General features: G+C 55.0%; 1 protein-coding gene across 1 annotated transcript in view; it reads right to left on the bottom strand.

Moving 5' to 3' along the window:
• CACNA1A (calcium voltage-gated channel subunit alpha1 A) overlaps positions 1-21,510 on the bottom strand; it is a 247,894-nt gene that overhangs the window by 42,112 nt on the left and 184,272 nt on the right. Inside the window, 7 exon segments of the mRNA XM_058290314.1 lie at positions 1,231-1,395; positions 2,876-3,077; positions 6,397-6,534; positions 8,695-8,855; positions 10,520-10,619; positions 20,179-20,285; positions 21,432-21,491. Of these exon segments, the coding sequence (XP_058146297.1) occupies positions 1,231-1,395; positions 2,876-3,077; positions 6,397-6,534; positions 8,695-8,855; positions 10,520-10,619; positions 20,179-20,285; positions 21,432-21,491 (933 nt within the window).

Here is a 21,510-nt window from a genome sequence, read left to right on the forward strand (position 1 = left end):
TTGCATCAGCACCCCTCTGGCTGACTAATACAAGGTCTTTGTGTGCATTTTCTCCCTGAAGCTTCCCCCACCACTAGGGGAGGAAGATGCTACATTGGTTGATTCCCATGTCACTGACCCCTTGTCCTACATTCAACAGTGAGTTAAACAGCAGAGCTGGGAGCTCTGGACTCCAAACCACAGGGTGAAAGAGTCTGGCTTTTCCCTCTGGAGATGCCTGGTGGTCTGAGGGTGGCAGGAACCCTGCCCGGCTCTCTTGCATCATCTCATCCATCAAACACTTATGGAAAGGGAAGCAGATGTGGCTCAACTGATAGAGCGCCCGCCTACCACATGGGAGGTCCAGGGTTCAAACCCAGGGCCTCCTGACCTGTGCGATGAGCTGGCCCATGCGCAGTGCTGATGTGCACAAGGAGTGCACTGCCACGCAGGGGTGTCCCCCGCCTAGGGGAGCCCCATGCGCAAGGAGCACACCTGTAAGGAGAGCTGCCCTGTGTGAAAAAAGTGCAGCCTGCCCAGGAGTGGCCCCGCACACACGGAGAGCTGACACAGCAAGATGACGCAACAAGAAGAAACACAGATTCCCGGTGCCGCTGACAAGAATGCAAGCGGACACAGAAGAGCACACAGCGAATGGACACAGAGAGCAGACAACTGGGGGGCAGAGAAGAGGAGAGAAATAAATAAAAAATAAATCTTTAAATAATAAATAAATATATATTTAAAAAATCGAATCCCTTCTTGTGGCTGTGCACGCCCTGTAAGGAGGGCGTGGATGAGGTGCTGCTTAATCCTCTTCCTGGAAGCCTTTATAAAGGGAATGCATTTAGATACAGTGAAAGAGATGCCAGAGAAAGCGAGAGAGGGAGAGAGAGACAGCCACGGAGGCCAGAAGCTGGAGGCAGTGAAACCCGGACGAGAAGGGAGAGGCCAGCCGCCGCCGCCAAGTGCCTTGCCCCGTGGCAGAGGAGCCCGGGCTTGCTGTCGTCCACCTTCGGGAAGCTTTGGCCCTGCTCTGGGCATTTCCTCGCCCGCCCCCACCCCTCCACGTTTCCACCGTTGGACGCCGAACCCTCCCGCGGTGTTGGTTTTCCGTGGCCGAGGAGACGGAGAACAGTGGGGAAATCAGGGAGACCTGCCTGGAGGCGTGGTCCAGGCGGCCCGGCGGCGGGGGAGGGGCCCAGCAGGAGGGAGGTGGGGGTAGGCATGGGGAGCGGGGGGGCGTCTCACCTTCATCATGAGCACGATGGTGTTGAGGGCGATCATGGCCATGATGGTGTACTCGAAAGGGGGCGACACCACGAACTGCCACATGCGGTACTGGAAGCTCTGCTTGTTCTGCGGCATGTGGCGGGTCAGCGGCTTGGCGCTGATGGCGAAGTCGATGCAGGCCCTCTGCGGGACGAGGTCGGCCGCGTCAGGGGCCCCGGGGTGCCCCCGCCCTCGACGGGGCTCCCCCGCTCGTCCCCACCCCCTCCACGTGCGACCGGGGTCCACACACTACCCGGTAAACCCGCCCTGGCGCCCGTTCCCGCTACTTGAGAATTCGCCCTCGGCCGCGCCTGGGGCTGCCGTGTCCCTCTCCCCATGACCTCCTGGAGCTCCCCTTAGCACACGCGAAAACTGAGTCCTCTCCGTGGCACCCCCCCCTTTGGGGAGGCATTTCAGCCACTTGCTCGGGGGGGGGGGGCCCAGCTGCACAGAGGGGTGTCGCCGTTTGACATTATTGATGAATTCCCAAAAGAAAGATTGGATTATGTTTGTAGACTGATCTTCTCCTCTGGGCATATTAGATTATATTGGATGCAGACATTTACTTGGTTAAGTCATCATGGAAACCTCTTGTGCCAGTAGGGCGTGGAGCGCCCATCCCTTGGTGGGTGGGGACTCCCAGATAAAAGGCATGGCAAGGGACAGAGTGGGGGGGTTTCTGATGTTGGAGTTTGATGCTGAAGACCTGGGAAGTCAGCTCACAGAGGAAGAGAAGCAGCCCCAGGAAGGAAGGAACCTTGAACCCAGAGAAAAGCAAGCCCCAGGAACGTAGGAACCCAGGAAGCCTGAACCCTCGCAGCCGTCGGCAGTCATCCTGCCCCAAATAGACTTTGGTGAGGGAAGTAACTTATTCTTTATGGGCTGGTGTCTGTAAGCTCCTCCCCCAAATAAATACCCTTTATAAAAACCAACCAATTTCTGGTATTTTGCATCAGCGCCTCTTTGGCTGACTAACCCAAGGGGCAAACCTGAATTTAAGCCACAGTCTGATTTTGGGAAGCTAAACCGCTGTCCGAGCCTGCCTTCTCTCGCTTTCCCCACGTCTTGCTTCTCCTCCTCCTCTCTGAGGGGAAGAGAGGAGGAGGAATAATGATTAGGAAGTCTTAGACATCAACAGAGTGGGTGAGCCATCGTGCTCTCTCATTCATAAATATTTGCCTGCTCTCCCTGGGGGAGATGGCACTTCTCCACCCCACCGACACCAGAGACAGGGACGTGTGACTTGCTCTGGTCAAAGAAACACGAGCAGAAGGAACCCGTGTCAAAAGCCTGAAGAGCCAGAACATGCTGTGTCCTTCTCTCTTTTTGAGCCAGAGCATCTTAGAAACAGGCTTGGGACGAGACCCAAGATAGCCTGCAGCAGAGCCAGGCCAACTTACAACGGACACACAGTGCGAGTAAGAAAGAACCTCCCTTGGAGGGTGTCTGGCCCCGAGAAGCGGGGACTGTTTGTCACAGCAGCATAACCTAGTCTAAACTGACCGATACATGTGCCTTCTGTCCACGGTGATTTCCTCTGGTAACTGCTTTTTTCCCCCGATGCCCCCCCTGAAGCTGGTATGGGGGCCGTTTTCAGATGGGGGTGGGCATTGGGGAGCGGCACCTCGTTTTTCTCCAGGCTGTATTCCTCCATCATCTTGTCCCCCTGCTCCTGGAAGGTGATGATGATCAAGGCTACGAAGATGTTGACGAAGAAGAAGGGAAACACCACGAAGTAGACGACGTAGAAGATGGACATCTCCATGCGGTACCCGGGGCTCGGGCCCTGGTTCTCGAAGGTGGCGTCCACCGAGTGTTTGAGGACCCTGCGGGGAGCGGGGCCAGCAAGGGGGAAGGGTGGGGAGAGGGCGCACGGGGGACAGAGGAAAAAGCAGGAAGAAACGGACAGGAAATACAAGTCGCTGCCACGCTCCGAGTTCCAAGTACCGTGGTGACTTCGCGAGGCTGTAAATCTTTCCATCTCCTTTGTGGGAAACCTGGACGACAGCCACCGCTGCCACGGAGGACCTACTGTGTGCTGGAGATGGGGTGTGACATTTCGGTAGTTTTCCCGGCGGCCCTCTCAGGGAGGTTGGGACTGGCTCTGTTTTTGTTTTTTTTTTTCAATTTTCCTTTATTCTTTTTTTTTTAAGATTCCTTTTTATTATCCTTTTTTAAAAAAAGATATATAGATCACTCAAAATATTTCATTAAAGAGTATAAGAGGTTCCCACATACCCATCCTACACCTACCCCACTCCTCCCACATCAACAGCCTCTTTCATCATTGAGGCACATTCATTGCCTTTGGTGAATACATTTTGGAGCACTGCTGCACCCCATGGATAATAGTTTACATTATGGTTTACACTCTAAACCCAGTCCATTCAGTGGGTTATGGCAGGATATACAATGTCCAGCATCTGTCCCTGCAACATCATTCAGGACAACCCCAAGTCCTGAAAATGCCCCCACATCACACCTCTTCTTCCCTCTCCCTGCCCTCGGCACCTCCCGTGCAACTGGTTCTGTTTTGCACAGTGAGGTTCCGTGATTTCAAGTGCCTCACCCAAGACCCCCCACCTGAAGTGGCCAAGGTGGGATCTGAAACCAGGTTTATGATGATGGAGAACGCATAGGGATCTTGGAGGCAAGTGTGTGTGTGTCAGGGGGGTGGTATTTAAGGACGGGTGGTGAATGTTGAGGAGGTACAAGGGGACACAATCGGGAGTGTGTCTGTGCATGGCTGCTGTGTACAGTTGCACAGGTTGCGCACTGCTCAAAGGCTCCATTTCTAAGGAGTGTCCCCGTTTATACTGGAGAGTGATAGATTCGCATATGTGTTCAGACAATTTTCTGGCGGGTGGCCATCGAGGGCGTTGTGTGAACGGAAGTGACGTCCGAGGCGGAAGGGGTGCCTTGAAGAAACTCGCTGGGATGCGCCTTGTGGGCAGGGGGCGCGTGAGTGGGGCAGGTAGGGAGTCGCGTTCGGATTGGTATATTTGCCGAGAGAGGGGAGAGGCGAGGGGGCTCAGGACCCACGCCAGAACCTGCCGGGCTTCCAAGGTGGTATTTCCAAGACCTCGGGGAGAAGGCCCCGGACCAGGGTGAGTCGAGTGAGGCACAAATGAAGGGGCTGCCCCCAAAACTCAAGTCATCGAACTAGATACGTTTTTGCTGCAATATTAAAAAATTTTAAAAAATAAGTGCCAAGTCAATAATGATGGAGGAATAAAATATGGATTAGAGTGGACTTACTGGTGTTCTGCTATAGAACTATTGTGACTAGTAATGGAAGAAATTGTAGCATTGATGTGGAGACAGTGGCCATGGGAGGTACTGAGGGTAGGGAGAGGGAAGAAGAGATGATGTGGGGGCATTTTCAGGACTTGGATTTGCCCTGGGTGGTACTGCAGGGACAGATGCTGGACATTGTGTGTCCTGCCATGGCCCACTGGGTGGACTGGGGGAGAGTTTAAACTACAATGTAAACCATTATCCATGTGGTGCAGCAGTGCTCCAAAATGTATTCACCAAATGCAAAGAATGTGCCACGATGATGAAAGAGGTTGTTGATGTGGGAGGAGTGGGGTGAGGGGTTGGGGGGTATATGGGAACCTCTTATATATTTTTTAATGTAACATTAAAAAAAAATAGAGTAAAAAAAAAATCACGGCTGGGTGTGGGCCGAGCTGGTCGCGCTCTTGTCATCATGAGACGTCTACGGCTTGGGGGAGAATGGGCGCAGGATTCTGTGAGCCGTGTGTTAGGACAGGAGTGGAAGAGCCGGGGAGGGGAGTGGTACCAGGGGGAGGTAAGGTGGACGGGGGTTGAGGCCAGGCAGTCCTGCCCGCACAGCTCAGCTCCGTCTCACGCTAGCTGGAGCTTCAGTCTCCTCCTCGTTAGAATGGCGATGGACATCTGACCCTAAGAAAAACTGTGTGAGTGCTATGCTGGGTCGACAGAGCCGCAGAGAAAGAAAGCAATGTGGTGGCTGTCTGGAGTTGGGGACAGGGGGCCGTGGAAGGAGCGGCTGCTTAATGGGCACGAGGTTTGCTTCTGGGGGGGGATGAAAATGGTCTAGAGCTCGGTAGTGCCTGCACAGCCTTGAGAACGTCCTAAATGGCAGTAACGGTACGTTTTCTATTATGTGCATTTTACGACCGGAAGAAAACCACACACCGTGTGCTTAGAAAGCAGGTGGCATGTAAAAAACAGCAGGCTTGGCAGCCTTTGGATTCCGTGACTAGGGGAGAGTGTGAACTACAATGTAAACCACTATCCATGTGGTGCAGCAGTGCTCCAAAATGTATTGACCAAATGCAACGAATGTGCCATGATGATGAAAGAGGTTGATGTGGGAGGAGTTGGGGGGGTTGTGGGGGGGCACATGGGGACCTCATGTATTTTTTAACATAACAATTTTTGTGATCTCTGTATCTTCAAAAAATACAATAAAAAATGATGGGGTGGCGGTGGGGAGTGAGTTACATGGGAACCGCTTATATATATATATATTTAATTAATTAATTTTTTTGTCTTTATTTTTTTAATGTTACATTCAAAACATAGGAGGTCCCCATATACCCCCCACCCTCTCACCCCACTCCTCCCCTCATATCAACAACCTCCTCCATCATCATGAGACATTCATTGCATCTGGTGAATACATCTCTGAGCATCACTGCACCTCATGGTCAATGGTCCACACCATAGCCCACACTCTCCCATGTTCCATCCAGTGGGCCACGGGAGGACATACAATGTCCAGCAACTGCTCCTGCAGCCCCACCCAGGATGTAACGTCACATTTTGTGTGATCTATGTATCTTTAAAAAAAAAAAGACAATTAAATAAAAAAGTATCGCCATTTTAAATCCGCACGGGCAGGGTGGCGCGGAGGCCGCTGCCTCTGCATTCCTCGGGCCTCCCTTTCTGCGCACGAGGAGGGGCGTCTTCCAGGGGGTGGGGGAAGCACTTGGACCCTCAGGGTTCCGTGGGGCCGGGAGGCGGCCAGATTGTAGCCCCTCTGAGCCCACTGGGGCGCGGGCCCCACGTGGACCTAGCGCCGTCCCTGTCTCGGCCAGCCTGGAGTGCGTCCCTCCCCTCGCGTGGGCTCTCGGGCCCCCGGGCCGGGTCACTTACTGCGGCCAGCCTTCCCCCGTGGACACAGTAAAGAGGGTCAGCAGCGCCCACAGCACGTTGTCATAGTGGAACTCGTACTTTTTCCATTCTCGATCCCGGGCTTTCACCTCGTTCTTCTCGTAGAGTAGATACTTGCCGCTGCCCCCGGAGAGAAGGGGCCGTTAGCGAATGAGGTGTGTGTGGGGGGAGGGCTCTGGACATTCGTCTCCGGCCGCCAGAGACGGCAGGGGGTGTTCCAAGGGGTCCACCGGCCACAGCCCAGGAGGCAGTGGCTCCGGCTCTTTCTCCCTGCGCCGGGAGATCCTGGGCAAACCCGCTGTGACACAAATCCAAGGAGGATGCCTTTTGGGTACTGAATCATGTCTCTTCTGCAAAAGAGAAGCTCAAATCTTAATCCACATCCCGTAGGTAAAGCATGGTAAAGCAAGCCGGAGTGTGGGCTAATTCATGACCAGCATTTTCGAAGGTCCTATTTCAGGTGCCACCCGTTGACTCGAGGTGCTGGGCTCGATCTAATAGGACCGGTCGCCTCATAAAGACAGGAGATCCCGATACAGGCAGTTAGAAGAAACCAGGTGCCCAAAGTCAGGGAAAGCACCACGAAGAGACGAGGCCATTGCCGCGTGATGGAGACCGCCAGCCCCGGAACGCTATGCCTCTGGGAAAAAGCACGGCCTCGATGTCGAGCTTCCAGCCTCTGAGTTGTGAACCGATAAACTCCTGTGGTTTAAGCCAAACCATCGTCTGGTATTTGTCATAGCAGCCCTTGCAGACCAAGATGTGGCTGCAGGCTCAGAACCCAGCACTCTCTTTCCGGGCTGCAAATTCTTAGCCTTGAGGGCGAGAGCCACTGGCTCGCAGGGAGATGCAGGGTGCGTTTCTGGGTGCCGCCCCTTTGCGTGGCTGGGATCCTTCCCATTTCCATCGTCAGCCACCAAAATAACAGGCTACCTCGTGGGACGTGGTAACGCGTGCTACGAGCAACAACAGCAATTTTTATGGAGCACCTTGTCTGTGAAAAGCTTTGTGCTTTGCACACACGAGGATGCTCCCAGGATGGGCGGGCGAAGTTCAGGCCCACGGGGCTTTGTCCGTGATCCCCAATTCTAGGAAGCTCAGGTTGGCAAGTTGGGGTCTGCGGATAATATCTGGCCCGCTGCCTGTTTTTCTGAACGTCCCTCGGGCTGAGAATGGTTCTCCCCCTTTGAAATGGTGGGAAACCAGTCATCCACAGAACGCATCTTGTGACGAGTGAAAATGATCGGAAGTGAAGTTTGACCGGCACGCAGTCGCTCACGTATCACTGCTCTCAGCCTGCAAGAGCAGAGCTGAGTGGCTTGCGATAGAAACCCTCTGGCCTGAAGAGCTGAAAATATTTACTCTTGGGCCTGTTGCAGAAGAATTCTGCAGACCCTTGACCTAATTTGTTTTTCAACAAAAGCCTGACCTGATAGGACATGAGGCTCTTTGGACTTATCTTATTTGGTGCAAACAGTCACATGCTCTATTGCAGAAATCCTGTGTTTGATTCCAGGGCTGCCTGAGACCCTGCGGGGGCGTGTTTCATCCTGTGTGTTATGTGCACAGTCCAATCTTCCTAAAATCTAAAAAAATTCTGAAGCACACCTTGCGTCGAAGGGCTCAGATAAGGGCCCGTACACGTGTATTAACAGCCCCCACTGGACAAAGGTGCCGACGGCGAGGCTGAGCCACCGGCTGATGCAACACCAACTCCCCAAGCCTTTTCTTCTCTTCTTTTTTTTTCATTCCCACCCCTCCCACCCTGGTTGTCTGTTCTCTGTGTCTATTTGCTGCGTCTTCTTTGTCCGCTTCTGTTGTTGTCAGTGGCATGGGACTCTGTGTTTTTTTTTGTTGCATCATCTTGTTGTGTCACCTTTCCATGTGTGCGGCGCCATTCCTGGGCAGGCTGCACTTTCTTTCACGCTGGGCAGCTCTCCTTACGGGGTGTACTCCTTGCGCGTGGGACTCCCCTACATGGGGACACCCCTGCGTGGCAGGGCACTCCTTGCATGCATCAGCACTGCACATGGACCAGCTCACCACACGGGTCAAGGAGGCCCGGGGTTTGAACCGCGAACCTCCCATGTGGTAGGCGGACGCTCTAACCACTGGACCAAGTCTGCTTCCCTCCCCAACCCTTTTCCCTTCAATTCCAGAGCCAAGCTGCCTGCAATCGAGTCACCCCCCCCCCACCTCCAAGCCCCAGGGGACGGTGCCTCTGGCTAACCCCCTCCCACCGGCCGCAATGGGGATATCCCGGGGAGAATAGGGACCCACCGGCAATCCTTCTCAAACTCCTTGGATTCATCGGTGCAGTGGAAAAACTTCCCCTTGAAGAGCTGCACGGCCACCACGGCGAAGATGAACATGAAGAGCATGTACACGATGAGGATGTTGAAGACGTTTTTGAGCGAGTTCACCACACAGTCGAACACGGCCTGGCGGGGCCGAGAGAGGGGCGTGAGGGGGTGGGGGCGGCCCAGCCTGATTCTGATGAGCGCTTTGCAGGTGCAGCTAAGGCTACGTGACACCGAGAGTCCGGCAGCCTGATTCTGATGAGCGCTTTGCAGGTGCAGCTAAGGCTATGCGACACCGAGAGTCCGGCAGCCTGATTCTGATGAGCGCTTTGCAGATGCAGCTAAGGCTATGTGACAGCGAGAGGCATCGGGGCTGGGCTCAGACCTGCATTTCTCTAGATCTAAATGTCCTGCTCGCGGAGTCCCTCCGAGTTAAGCGTGGGGCTCTTTGGAGAGACAGGGGAAGGTCCGCCTTGGAGAGGCGGTGTCCTGCTAACTCAACATCCCCGCCTCTCGCCTCTCCCTCTTACTTACTGGGCTGCAGGCATTCCCGGGATGACTCCCTGTGGGTGGAGAGATGGGATCCTGTCCTTCTCCGGAAAAGCCTGGGGGTCTCAGCCTGGGACGCCTCCAACCCCACCTGCAATTCTGCCACCTGCCCGTCGGACGCTTTTGGGGCGCCTGGAATTCCCCCACCTGGCTCCCTTTCTGCTCCTGATCGGAATATCTCTTAACCACAAGTGGGCATCGAGAGTTGCTGGCCCTCTTGTTATAACGGGTGAGCTCTGCCACCTTTCCCAGGGGAGAGGGTGGAGAATGTCCACCGGGGGGCGCTGCGACCAGGTACGCGTCCCGGGACCTGCGCCCTGCTGAAATTCCACCTATTTCAAGCCACGCTTTCCCTTCCAAAGGCACCCTGCGTTTCCTCTCCTAACTGTCATCCACAACGGTGCATATTGTATCCATGTTTCCAAAACCACAGCCTTGGTGATAGCTGAGCTCCTTTCAGATGATAGGCCAGCCTAGCACTAAATAAAAAGGAACCCACATAATACAAGGTTATTCCTTCTTCCACTCCCTTGCAATCCTTTGGAGGAAAAGAGAAAGCCTTTCTTAGTTGCTGCGATGTTTTTTTTTTAACATCTAACCTGGATACTGTTCCTTTTTAACCAGAAGAGAGCAGGCATTCTTGCTCGGAGCCTCTGGCAGGCGATTACATTTGGCTTGATTTCAAGACCAGCACCTTATTTTCTTTGAATAATTAGCTTTACTTCCACGAAAAGTGGGTTCTGGTTTTCCAGTTTGAGGTGATGACATATTGCCCTTTAAAATAAATTTCCTTAGGTGAAAAAATAAAGCGATTTATTTTAGAGAAGCTTATTAAGAGCTAATATACATGGCCCTCAAGCGGACCATACATTTGAGAGGGGTTTTGTTTCATTTCTTGTTTTGCCAAGCTTTTGAAAAATGCTGGTTCATGCTATTTTAGAGCCAAAGGCTTTACGGGGCCAGGCACCCAGTTTCCCGCTTCCTAGTTTAGGGTTATGTTCTCGCTTTTAATGCTTTCTTGTGAATTCGGAAAAGGGGCTCCCACCTCAAGATATTTCATCTAATGGAAAACTGCCCTAATAGGCAGATTTTGTTACATCAACTCACTCTACTGCCCTCTGCTGGGAAGTTACGGGCATGAATTTATCCATCTGCGATGCCTGTGATGTTATTAGCATCTGCCTCAATGCGGTGCCCTTAAGCAGTGTGCAACCTGCTCAACCGTACCAGGCTCCCCCCACACCCCCCACTCTCACCTTGAGTTTTGGCAACCGCTTGATGGTTTTAAGAGGTCGTAGCACCCGAAGGACGCGGAGGGATTTAATCGTGTTGATGTCCTTTCCTTTGCTATTGCCACTGTAGAGGTGACGTCAGGGTGGGGAGAAGGGAAGAGAGGGAGCTGGGTCAGGCGGGGGGTGGGGTGGGTGGCCACGGTTCCACATGACCCCACCGTCCCTATTCCTGGGGTGAGCCCGGCGCCGCCCGCCCTCCCTGGAGAGACGCGGTCTGGTTTGCCCGGTGGGGCAGGGGGCTCTTTGCGATTTTGGTCTCAGGGTTTGTTGAGCCATCGCTGGCAGGCACCAGCTTGGAAGTGCGGGACTCTCTGCCACCCGTTGGGGCCCGGGTGGCTCTAAAACCCCACACCGGGGCGCTCACTGCGCCTTCCCCAACTCCCGCCAAGTGAACTCCAGGTCTGGGGGGCTGGCGAGCCCCGTGCTCTGCCTTCAGGGGTAGCGGAGTCTTAGAAAATGGGATTCCCCCCCCCCCCAACAGGATTCAAGAAGATGCTTGACATGACTTTTAACCCAAGACCCCCTCCTCTTCCACGAACCCGTCTTGGAAGGCAAGAACCAGGTGTCGGACTTCCATCCTGGTCTCTGCCTCCGTCTTCCAAGGCGGGGTGGGTCTCTTGGCCCATCTCGGCCAGAGAGAACACGGAGAAGCTCGGTTCGGGGTCTGGGGGGCCTGGGTTTAGCAATGACAACACAGGGGTGCCATGCCAACCCCAGCCGGCCACAGCCGAGCCAAGAGGAGGATTTTGGACGCGGCCACGAAGCGACTCACGGCTGATGGCACTCACCGCCCGCCCCGACGCCCGTGTTGGAGATCCGAGGGCGGTGGTCAGCTCCCTGTCCCCCCGCCCCTCCTCAATGACCGCCACGCTCCCTCCACGGCCACCGTCTTGGCGTGGACCCCCGTCCCCCATCTCCAGCTTCCTTCCCACTCGGGCTCTCTTCTGCCTGCTACAGCCAAAGCCTAATGACCGCGTCGCTCTCCTGCTCACAGTCCTTCCAGAGCTTCCCAAGTCCCAGGAGAAGTACGAGCGTCTTGGCACGGCGTTCCAGGCTCTGTGAGGTCCTAGTCCAACCCGCCTTTCCATTCCACTTCTCGCTACACTGGCTTTGGTTTTAGAAAGAACACGCCTCAAAGGCTGCAGCTGTGATGTATTCTTCTGCTTTCCCATCTCCCCTACCCCCTTGGATTCTTGTCTCGGCACCTACCACGCACCTGGCACGTGACCTGGCAAACATCTCCCTCCAGTTACTTCCGGGGTTGAGCTGCCCCTGAGAATCCCAGCAAGGCATGGGTGCAAAAATCACCATTCTTTATGCCGTTTGCTTTTTTTTCAGGATTCCCTTCTCTCTCTTTTTCAAGAAATAAAGAGAATTGGCCTTTGGGGGCGGGGAAAAAAACCCCCTGCTAGGCACAGATGTGCTGCAGGGCTCAGGTGTCTGGACATTTTTGTTTTTCAGTAAATCAGAGTCATCATCACCATCTTAAGGCTCCACCCCCACGTGAGACATGCCTGGCGGCCGTCCCTGAGATAATTTTGGGCAGAGATGTAGAGTCAGCTCATTGCATCCCACGGAGAGAGTGCTCCCTCTCCTACGATGTCTCCCAGCCCCTCTGCTCAGCTCAGAGAAGCCTCCGGCAGGTGCCAGTGGATCCTTCACGCCTCCGCTAACTTCCCCTTTTTAACAAAGAACCCGGCTCGAAGGCAAAGGCCCAGTTTGAACGCAGCTTTTAACAAGGACCCTGGTTGTTTCCTCTCTGTTACACTCCCTTCTGCAGCTGTGTTCTCTCTGGAGTTAGCAATACGGGCCGGAAGGGGAGTGATATCAAGTTCCCGTTCGAAAAGAGATTGGCTTTCTGGATGCGAGCTGGAGGAAAAAGCTTCCGGTGAGGAGACACCCAGGTCGCCGGAGGAACTGGGTGAAATTTCCAGAGCCACCCCTGCCGCTCTGAAAGCAGTGCTGGAGCGGGGATCCTCCCACCCTGTGCAGATGCCACTGGCAAAAACCCTCCAGAGGCACCAGCCACTTTGCCGGGAGACCCTCCTTGGGGGCGGGGACCCTCCCTCCTCTGAGAACTCCAAGATCTGGCCTTTTCATGGTTTTCCCATCGGGGAGGCTGGGGGTGGGGGGTGTCCCAGGCCTCTGACCCCCGTTCCCACTCTGGCCGCCTGTTGAAACGGGACCCCGGGAAGCCCACCCCGGGGCCTTTTTGATCCTCTGCCAAGAACTCGGCTAACGGAGGTTCAGGGGGTGAGGGGGTGAGGTGGGGGGCGGGGGGGCAGGGCACAGGCCCGGAACCGCCGCGGCCACACCAGGGCAGGGAGCACGAGACAGAGCGCGAGAGACAGACAGAAGGACTTTACCGTGTACTGCTCCTGGGGCACGTGGCGTCGGAGGGAGACACAGATCGTAAGCGGCCTCAGAAGAGAGAACACAGGACACACACGTACACACACGCACGTCGGAGCGTCCCCAGCCCCCGCCCGGGCGCGGGAGGGCGGCCTCCGGCTCTGGCCAACGTCCACCCCCCCACCCCCCACCCCACCACATCGGGCCTCCCCGCCTCGGCGGGGCCACGGCTCCAAGAAAGCCTGGATTCCGAGGTGGAGCGGGACAGCCAGGAAGCCGCCGATGGGTCCGAGGCGGACTGGTCGCCCAAGGTCACTGCCAAGAGCCGGAGAAAAGGCCCTTTTCTCCAGAGGTTCTGGCGCCGGAAGGTTCCGGAAAGGCCTTAACGGGTATGCGTGATGGCGCTGGGCGGACCTGGGTTTGAATCCTACCACTGCCCCTCGTGATCCTCATGGGATGCTGGCGGCTTTGGGTTTGCCCCTTGGTTCTCGAAGGAAGGGTCAGCCACGGGACCGGAGCTGGGACAGGCTTACAGGCTGACGATTCTCCACTAGCGACCGTGCGCCAAAGTTCCGGCCGTCAGAACGGCGGAGACGCTCCCTCGCACCCAGCTGAGGCTCTAGAACGTTCCGTCCAGGCCCCTTTAGAAGTCAGTGGCACGTAGCTGTATTTTCACAGAATGGTTTAAATGGGAAAACATTCCCACTACCTTATGAGAAGCGATTTCGCCAGCATAGCGTGGTTATGGCCATTCACAAATGCCCTCACCGCCGTTCTTCTCCTTTTAGCTGAACCTGGGATTTTCCTTATTTATGTCTCAGAGACTTAAAGCCTTCCGATCGTTTCTCTGCTGGTGGAGACCTGAAATCCGGCAGCCGGGCGGCCAAAAGGCCCACCTGCGGTGCTCTGGGCTTGCCCTGGACAACTGACAAAACGAGGAGGCTGGACCAGCTCCACGCCCAAAAGAGTAGGCCCAACTGCAAGCCAAATGGTTCCATTCCTCGGCCCCAGGATATCTACATCCCTTCTCAGCCTGACGCAGAGTGGACAGCATCCCCAGTCCCTCAAGACTGAGGCAAGAACAAAAGTAAGGGCGAGTGTAGCCGCTGACGAAAGCAGATGATTTTGTAGTTATCTGGTGTTAACCAAGGAACTTGTAAGACTGATATAAAAAATTAATAAAATGTACCCACTGGATTTCCCTACTTCCTCCTCCACTGTGTTCCTCTGATGGGATCTGGTGGCTCTCAGAGATCACCGTATCCAGAAATTACTGCAGAATTGTACATTAGGGATGGTTGAGAGACTTCCAATGATAGCTGTTTCCTGCCTAACCCCTGATTAGGGTTATATCTGTGAGTCTTCCGGGCATCACTGCGTTTGGGGGCAGGAAGATGGCACAGTTAAGCCCATTTATGGGCGAGGAGGCTGAGGCCCAGAGAGGGTGAATGAGCTACCCACGGACACACAGCGAGGAAGCGGAGATTAAGATTCAAACCCAGGTACAACATCTTGCACGCTAATCTTATTTCCACGGGAATCCCACAAACGCCTGCAGCAGCAGGGGTCGTTTTGATAAAAAGGGAGCAGCGTGAAGTTTTTAATTTTTTTTTGGAGGTACCAGGGATCGAACCCAGGACCTTGTACATGGGAAGCAGGTGCTCAACCATCGCGCTTCATCTACTCCCCCTCCCCCCCCTTTTTTTTGGCTTTCTGGCAGTTTGCCTCCCACGCACGCAGGAACGGCTTGATCAAGGTGCTCCAAAAGCCGTGCCAGCCCGCAGTCCCCTCCTGGGGCAAGAGCCGCGGCGCCACATGGCCTCTTGGCAGTGAGGAAAGGATCATGAACCGCCAGCTGCTGAGAAATGTCGGCTGGCTGCCCCGATGCATGGGCACAGAGCGTGAGAACACGTGGGATGGCTGGTGAAATGGTGTGTTAAATGGACGCGGCCGTGGGACCCGGTCGATGAGGGGAGGGCGCGGGGGACACACACACACACAGGGATGTTCAGGAAGGATGGAAACTGCGGGGAGAGCTCCGAAACAATCCCTTGGAGGGCCACAGGGATCGTGTTTTCCCAAACTCGAGACGGGGGCCGCGGTGACAGCAGGGGACGCCGAATCCTTGCCTCAAGCCCGAGAGGCCGGAAGAGCAAGATTCTTGCCAATGAGATGACGACGGATTGCAGTGGAGATCCAGGGCCCAGGTTCCAGGAAACTGTCCCATGTCCCTTTCCCCTAATCTCCCGGCCCCGCCAGGCCCCGGGAGGAGCTCAGCCCAGCTGGGCTGCCGGGCCTCATTTCGGGGCTGGGGGACGGAAGGACCCCCGAGTGGGATAGCTGGCTGCAGCCTCTGGACTTTCTTCTGAGGCCTGACTGCGTCTCAGTGTTCTCAGCTGCAAAATGGGACTACTGAGAGCTGCCCGTTTGTGAGGGTTAAACCAATAGCGGCTGAATCGATGACTAGCGACAGCTCAGATTTCTTTTCCTGGGGAAACTGAGGCACAGAGAGGCGGACAGATTTGTACATCCGGAGAGACACCAGACAGAACAGAGGGGAGCACTTTTTCGAAAACGCGGAGGTCCGTCTAACGCCTCCTGGGAATCCCGGCCCTTGGCCCACGAGACGGACAAAGCAAGTTAACAGACCGGAGAGCAAAGAAGCAAAGGGCCCTGGGGCTGGGTGCTTCCGTTTGAGACCTTGGCATGCCCCCCTCCCCGCTTCCCACCGACGTGGTGCCCACCTGCTCATAAAGAGAGACAAAGAGCAAAATTCTTGCGGAGAGAGAGAGATCCTCTCGGGAGGGGGGAGGCCAGAAACCTGCAGCTGGGGGGAAGATTCTGAAACTTTTCTGGAGGAAAAAAGTAGCAGCTTGAGGGTTCCTTCTCTGGCCTTTTTTTTTTTTTTGGCAGATTGTCCTTTGCGCATGCAGGAGTGGCTTGATCCAGGAGCATTGCCAGCTGTGCTGGGTCTGCAGCCCTGCTCTACGGGACCAGATGGACTCTCAGCAGTGAGGCGGGGAGGCTGGCAGCAGGTGGGATCTCAGGGTCTCCCCTCCCATCCCTGTGCCCATCAGGTAACAGTACTTTCTGGCTGAACCCCTGCTACCAGCTCCTCCAAAACGCCGTGAAACTTCCTGGCACACGGCCCCTCCAGCTCTTGATGAGTTCTTGGAGGCTCACAGAACCTTTCTCTTGCACAGGAAAGCAAAAAATCCTTTGAAAACAGGGATTTCCAAGGGCAGGGGATCGCTTTGGGAGTTGCCTTAACCTCCCTGTGAAATGAATCTAGAAGGTTGACTCTACAGCCAGGGTGCCAGGTTTCGGTGAGTTGCGGGCAAAATTTTAACGCCCTTGTCTAACTTTATACTGAAAAAGAATACCCAGCCGAGAAATCCACTCCCTGTGGCAGATTCTTCTGTAACGTAAAGTATCACGTTATCCATCTTTGGTGGCATTTCTATTTTGCAGATGAGGTTTGCTTAAAGCAGAGTCTAACTGTAATTCCAGAAAGTCTAGAAACACAGTATAATTAAAAATATGGCCCCACTGGGGCAAAAGCTCAGTGGTAGGAGGGACAGAGAAGGGGCGATAGGAGGAAGAGACAAAGAGAAAGAGTTAGATGGAGAGCAACACATAGAAGGAGGGGGATAAGGAGAAACAGTGATCAACAGAAAGACAGACAGAAAATAAGGGGGAGAGAGAAAAAAGGGAGGGAGGGAAGCGGATTTGGCTCAACTGATAGAGCATCCGCCTACCACATGGGAGGTCCAGGGTTCAAACCCAGGGCCTCCTTGACCCGTGTGGAGCTGGCCCATGCGCAGTGCTGATGCGCACAAGGAGTGCCCTGCCACGCAGAGGTGTCCCCCTCATGGGGGAGACCCACGTGCAAGGAGTGCGTCCTGCAAGGAGAGCCACCCCATATGAGAAAAGCGCAGCCTGCCCAGGAGTGGCACCGCACACACGGAGAGCTGACGCAGCAAGAAGACGCAACAAAAAGAGACACAGATTCCCAGTGCCACCAGATAATGCAAGTGGATGCAGAAGAACACACAGCGAATGGACACAGAGAGCAGACAACGGGGGAAGGAGAAATAAATAAAATAAATCTTCAAAAAAAAAGAAAGGGGGAGGGAGATGGAGACACAGCCAAAGAGATAGTGAGAGAGAAAGGGGCAGGGGGAGACTGAGAAAGAGAGAGAGGGAGACAGAGTGGAGAAGCACTTTAGGTTATTTCCATACTTCCAGAATTTAAACTTTCTCAGTGCCTAATGTGGAGCCTGCCGGACACCTTTAGCAGCAGCTCAAATACTGTTGGAGTGAGGGGCTTATTTCATTTCATTCTCATATACACTGTATTATCTTAAGTTATTTTAAAAAAAATGGCAGTACCTTAATAGGAAATCCATAGCGTCTTGTTTCTATTTTATATTTTCCTGAATTCCAATGAGGTTGAATTTTTTTTTTATTTTTCTGAGTTGCCAACCTTCCGTGAAATTTCTGTTTACATCCTTTGCCTGTTCATCTCTTGAAATTTAGGATTTTCTTATTGATTTTCAATTGTTCTTTATATATGGAGGGCATTGGCTCTGTGTCTTATTTGTGGCACTCTTTCCCCTCTCGTTTGCCAAAATCTTTTAACCTAGAGAACCTCTTAATGATAATGGAGCTAAACCTCCTGAATTTTTAAAAGGCTCTCTTTCATTGCTCTAATGGTCAAATAAGTACTCAATTATTTAGAAAAGAGGAAGGGACGGAGGAATGGAGAGAGAGAGGAAGAGAGTGGAGGGCAAGAGAGAGAAAGGAAAGAGAAAGAACAGAGATAAAACGGGGAGGGGAAAGACAAAGAGGAATGGGGAAGATGGGCTGGAGTCAAAATACCAGTCCCTTATCCCTCGAGATGCATGTCCTCCAGCACTGAGGCATCCGGAAACTTGGTATTTCTTGCTCTTCTAACACAACCTCATTTTGTTTCCAGGGTAGAATACGAGAGCAGCCCACTCTGGTCCTTGAATTGGAAACGGGCCACTGCTCTGGCCCCCCTGACAAAGTGAGCCCTCATTCTTGGTCAAAAGACCAAGAGCCCTTCATATCCACTGAGGAGGAATCCAGGAGATGAAGGCACAGAGCAAGCTCTGGGTTTCTCACCACAAGGGGCGAGGAGGGTCAGAAATCCCCCCAAGATCGTCTTTTCTGGGAATGATCCATTATGATGAGCGCAGACAAGGTCCCCAAGATCTGTGTCTGGGTTAGGAGCTGTTCATCCAGCCCCAAATGTCTAAAACTGGAGGAATGCACTAATTTGCTATCAGGACCCTAACGGCTACTGGCTGCGCAGCCATCCTGGAATGCTCTCCCCCCAGACATTGGCCCCACCTTGAAATGGTTTCCCAGATTCCAGACGCCATCTTGGAATTGCTTCTCAGAACTGGGGCATCATTTAGGAATGGCGCTCCAGAACTCAGGCACCATTTTGGAGAGGCTGCTCAGCCTTTGGGTGCCATTTTGGAATGGCTGCCCCAAACTGGGTGCCATCTTGAAATGGCTGCTTGGCCCTTGGGTGCCATTTTGGAATGGCTGCCAAAAACCGGGGACCATCTTGGAATGGCTAGTCAGCCCTTGGGTGCCATCTTAGGATGGTTGCCGAGAACCCAGACACCATCTTGGAATGGCCGCCTAAAGCTCAGGCATCATCTTGGAGTGGCTGCTCAATCTTTGGTTGCCATTTTGGAATGGCTGCCCCAAACCAGGCACCATCTTAGAATGGCTGCCCAGAACTCAGGCACCATCTTGGAGTGGCCGCTCAACACTTGGGTGCCATTTTGGAATGGCTGCCCCAGATCAGGCACCATTTTGGAATGGCTGCCCAGAACACAGGCACCATCTTGGAGTGGCCGCTCAACACTTGGGTGCCATTTTGGAATGGCTGTCCCAAACCAGGCACCATCTTGGAATGGCTGCCCAGAACTCAGGCACCATCTTGGAGTGGTCACTCAACACTTGGGTGCCATTTTGGAATGGCTGCCCCAGACCAGGCACCATTTTGGAATGGCTGCCCAGAACTCAGGCACCATCTTGGAGTGGCCACTCAACCTTTGGGTGCCATTTTGGAATGGCTGCCCCAAACCAGGCACCATTTTGGAATGGCTGCCCCAAACCAGGCGCCATTTTGGAATGGCTGCCCAGAACTCAGGCACCATCTTGGAGTGGCTGCTGGACCTTTGGGTGCCATTTTGGAATGGCTGCCCCAAACCAGGCACCGTCTTGGAATGGCCGCCCAGAACTCAGGCACCATCTTGGAGTGGCCTTGGGTACCATTTTGGAATGGCTGCCCCAAACCAGGCACCCTCTTGGAATGGCCGCCCAGAACTCAGGCACCATCTTCGAGTGGCCTTGGGTACCAACCCTTGGGTGCCATTTTGGAATGGCTGCCCCAAACCAGGCACCCTCTTGAAATGGCTGCTCAGTCCTTGGGCGCCATCTTGGAATGGCCGCTCAACACTTGGGTGCCATTTTGGAATGGCTGCCCCAAACCAGGCACCCTCTTGAAAAGGCTGCTCAGTCCTTGGGCGCCATCTTGGAATGGCCGCTCAACACTTGGGTGCCATTTTGGAATGGCTGCCCCAAACCAGGCACCCTCTTGCATGGCCGCCCAGAACTCAGGCCCCCTCTTGGAGTGCCTGCTCAGCCCTTGGGCGCCATCTTGGAATGGCCTTGGGTACCAACCCTTGGGTGCCATTTCGGCATGGCCGCCCAGAACTCAGGCACTCTTTTGGAATGGCTGCTCAGCCCTTGGGCGCCATCTTGGAATGGCCACCCAGAACCTGGGCACCGTCTTGAAAAGGCAAGATGACACATGGCATTGCAGAGGGCGGAGCATCCTCAGACCGCCAGGAGACGTGAAAGACACACGAAGGGACTCGCCGGGTGCGCCCCGAAGGGCCCCTCATGCACATTCGTTTCCTGATCATCTCTTTAGGGGCTCCCCAAAGAGACGGCGGGTTGGGTGGAGCGGACGGGGGATGAGATGTCCCGGTGAGTCTAGTCTATGGAAAGCAGCGCAGCGAGAGGCGGGGGGACGCGGCTGAGGACCACGGGTGCGTGAGGAGCGGAAGGTGGGGCCATCTCCTTCCTCCTTCACGGTGGGCGTCATGCAAAAAGCCGCCCGCAGCTCTCCCTGGCAGCATGCCGGGGGTCCCCGCTCCGAGGGCGCCTCCCCCCATCCGAAGGCTGCCCCCGGGTTGGGGGGGGCGGGCCGGGATGAGACTCACGTGAAGGCAAAGGCCACCAGGGCCCCGCTGACCACGATGAAGTCGAGAATGTTCCACAGGTCGCGGAAGTAGGCGCCCTGGTGCAGGACGAGCCCCAGGTCGATCATCTGTGGAGGAAGGAGGGGGCGCGCTCAGGCCCCTCGCCCCCCACCCTGGGGAGCTGCTCCCCACCCTTCCGGCCTCCAGGAGAACCTTCTTGTCCTACAGGCTCAGAGGACTGGGGTCCCGGTGTCTGAGCCTCTGGGGAAGGAACGAGGGGTCTCTGCGATGGACGGACCCCCCTGCGCCCCGGAAAGGCAGCTCTGGCTCGCTCAGGCACTTAGATCCGAGGCCCAAACTCGGGGGTCCACCTGACTCCACTCTCTCTCACATCCCCCGGGCTGATCCGCCGGCGCGCTCTGCTCCCCGGCCTTCCCGAGAACCTTCCCATCTTCACCCGCTTCTCCCGCCCGGGTCCCCACCGGGCCCTGCCCCCCTGTCATCCTTACATGCACCAGGGCAGCCGTTTCCTGCCCGGTTCCCCACCCCTGCCAAATCTGTTCCAGGGGCTCCTGGGAACACCCAAGTCAGGGCGCCACCCTCTTCTCCCTAGAACCCTCCATGGCTCCCACCTGACTTTTTTTTTTTAAAGATTTATTTCTCTCCCCTCCCTCCCCCAGTCGTCTGCTCTCTGTGTCCATTTGCTGTGTGTTCTTCTGTGACCGCTTCTATCCTTATCAGCGGCACTGGGAATCTGTTTCTTTTTGTTGCATCATCATCTTGTGTCAGCTCTCCGTGCGGGCGGCGCCATTCCTGGGCAGGCTGCACTTTCTTTCACGCTGGGCGGCTCTCCTTATGGGGCGCACTCCTTGCACGTGGGGCTCCCCCACGCGGGGGACACCCCTGCGTGGCAGGGCACTCCTTGCGCGCATCAGCACTGCGCATGGGCCAGCTCCACACGGGTCAAGGAGGCCCGGGGTTTGAACCCTGGACCTCCCATGTGGTAGGCGGACGCCCTAACCCCTGGGCCAAGTCCACTTCCCCCACCTTACTTGGAACAAATGCCAGGGCCGCCCCCGGGGCCTTTAAGTCCCTCTGTGCTCTGCCTGTCTCCTCCCTGTCCCCACTGCTCCCACCGCCCCCCTCGCTTACCCCTTCCAGCCACATGAGCCCCCCTTCTGCTCCTCAGATACAATCAGCATTTTAAGGGGCCACCAGGGTGACGCTTTCAAGTGCGCAGATGCCCCTGCAGCCCCGGCTCTCTCGACACTCACCTTGATCACCATCTCGAAAGTAAAGACGCCCGTGAAGACGTAGTCGAAGTACCGCAGCACCTGCGGGGGAGAAAAAGCG

The sequence above is a fragment of the Dasypus novemcinctus genome, chromosome 30 (genome assembly GCF_030445035.2).
Source record: "Dasypus novemcinctus isolate mDasNov1 chromosome 30, mDasNov1.1.hap2, whole genome shotgun sequence".
NCBI lineage: Eukaryota > Metazoa > Chordata > Mammalia > Cingulata > Dasypodidae > Dasypus > Dasypus novemcinctus.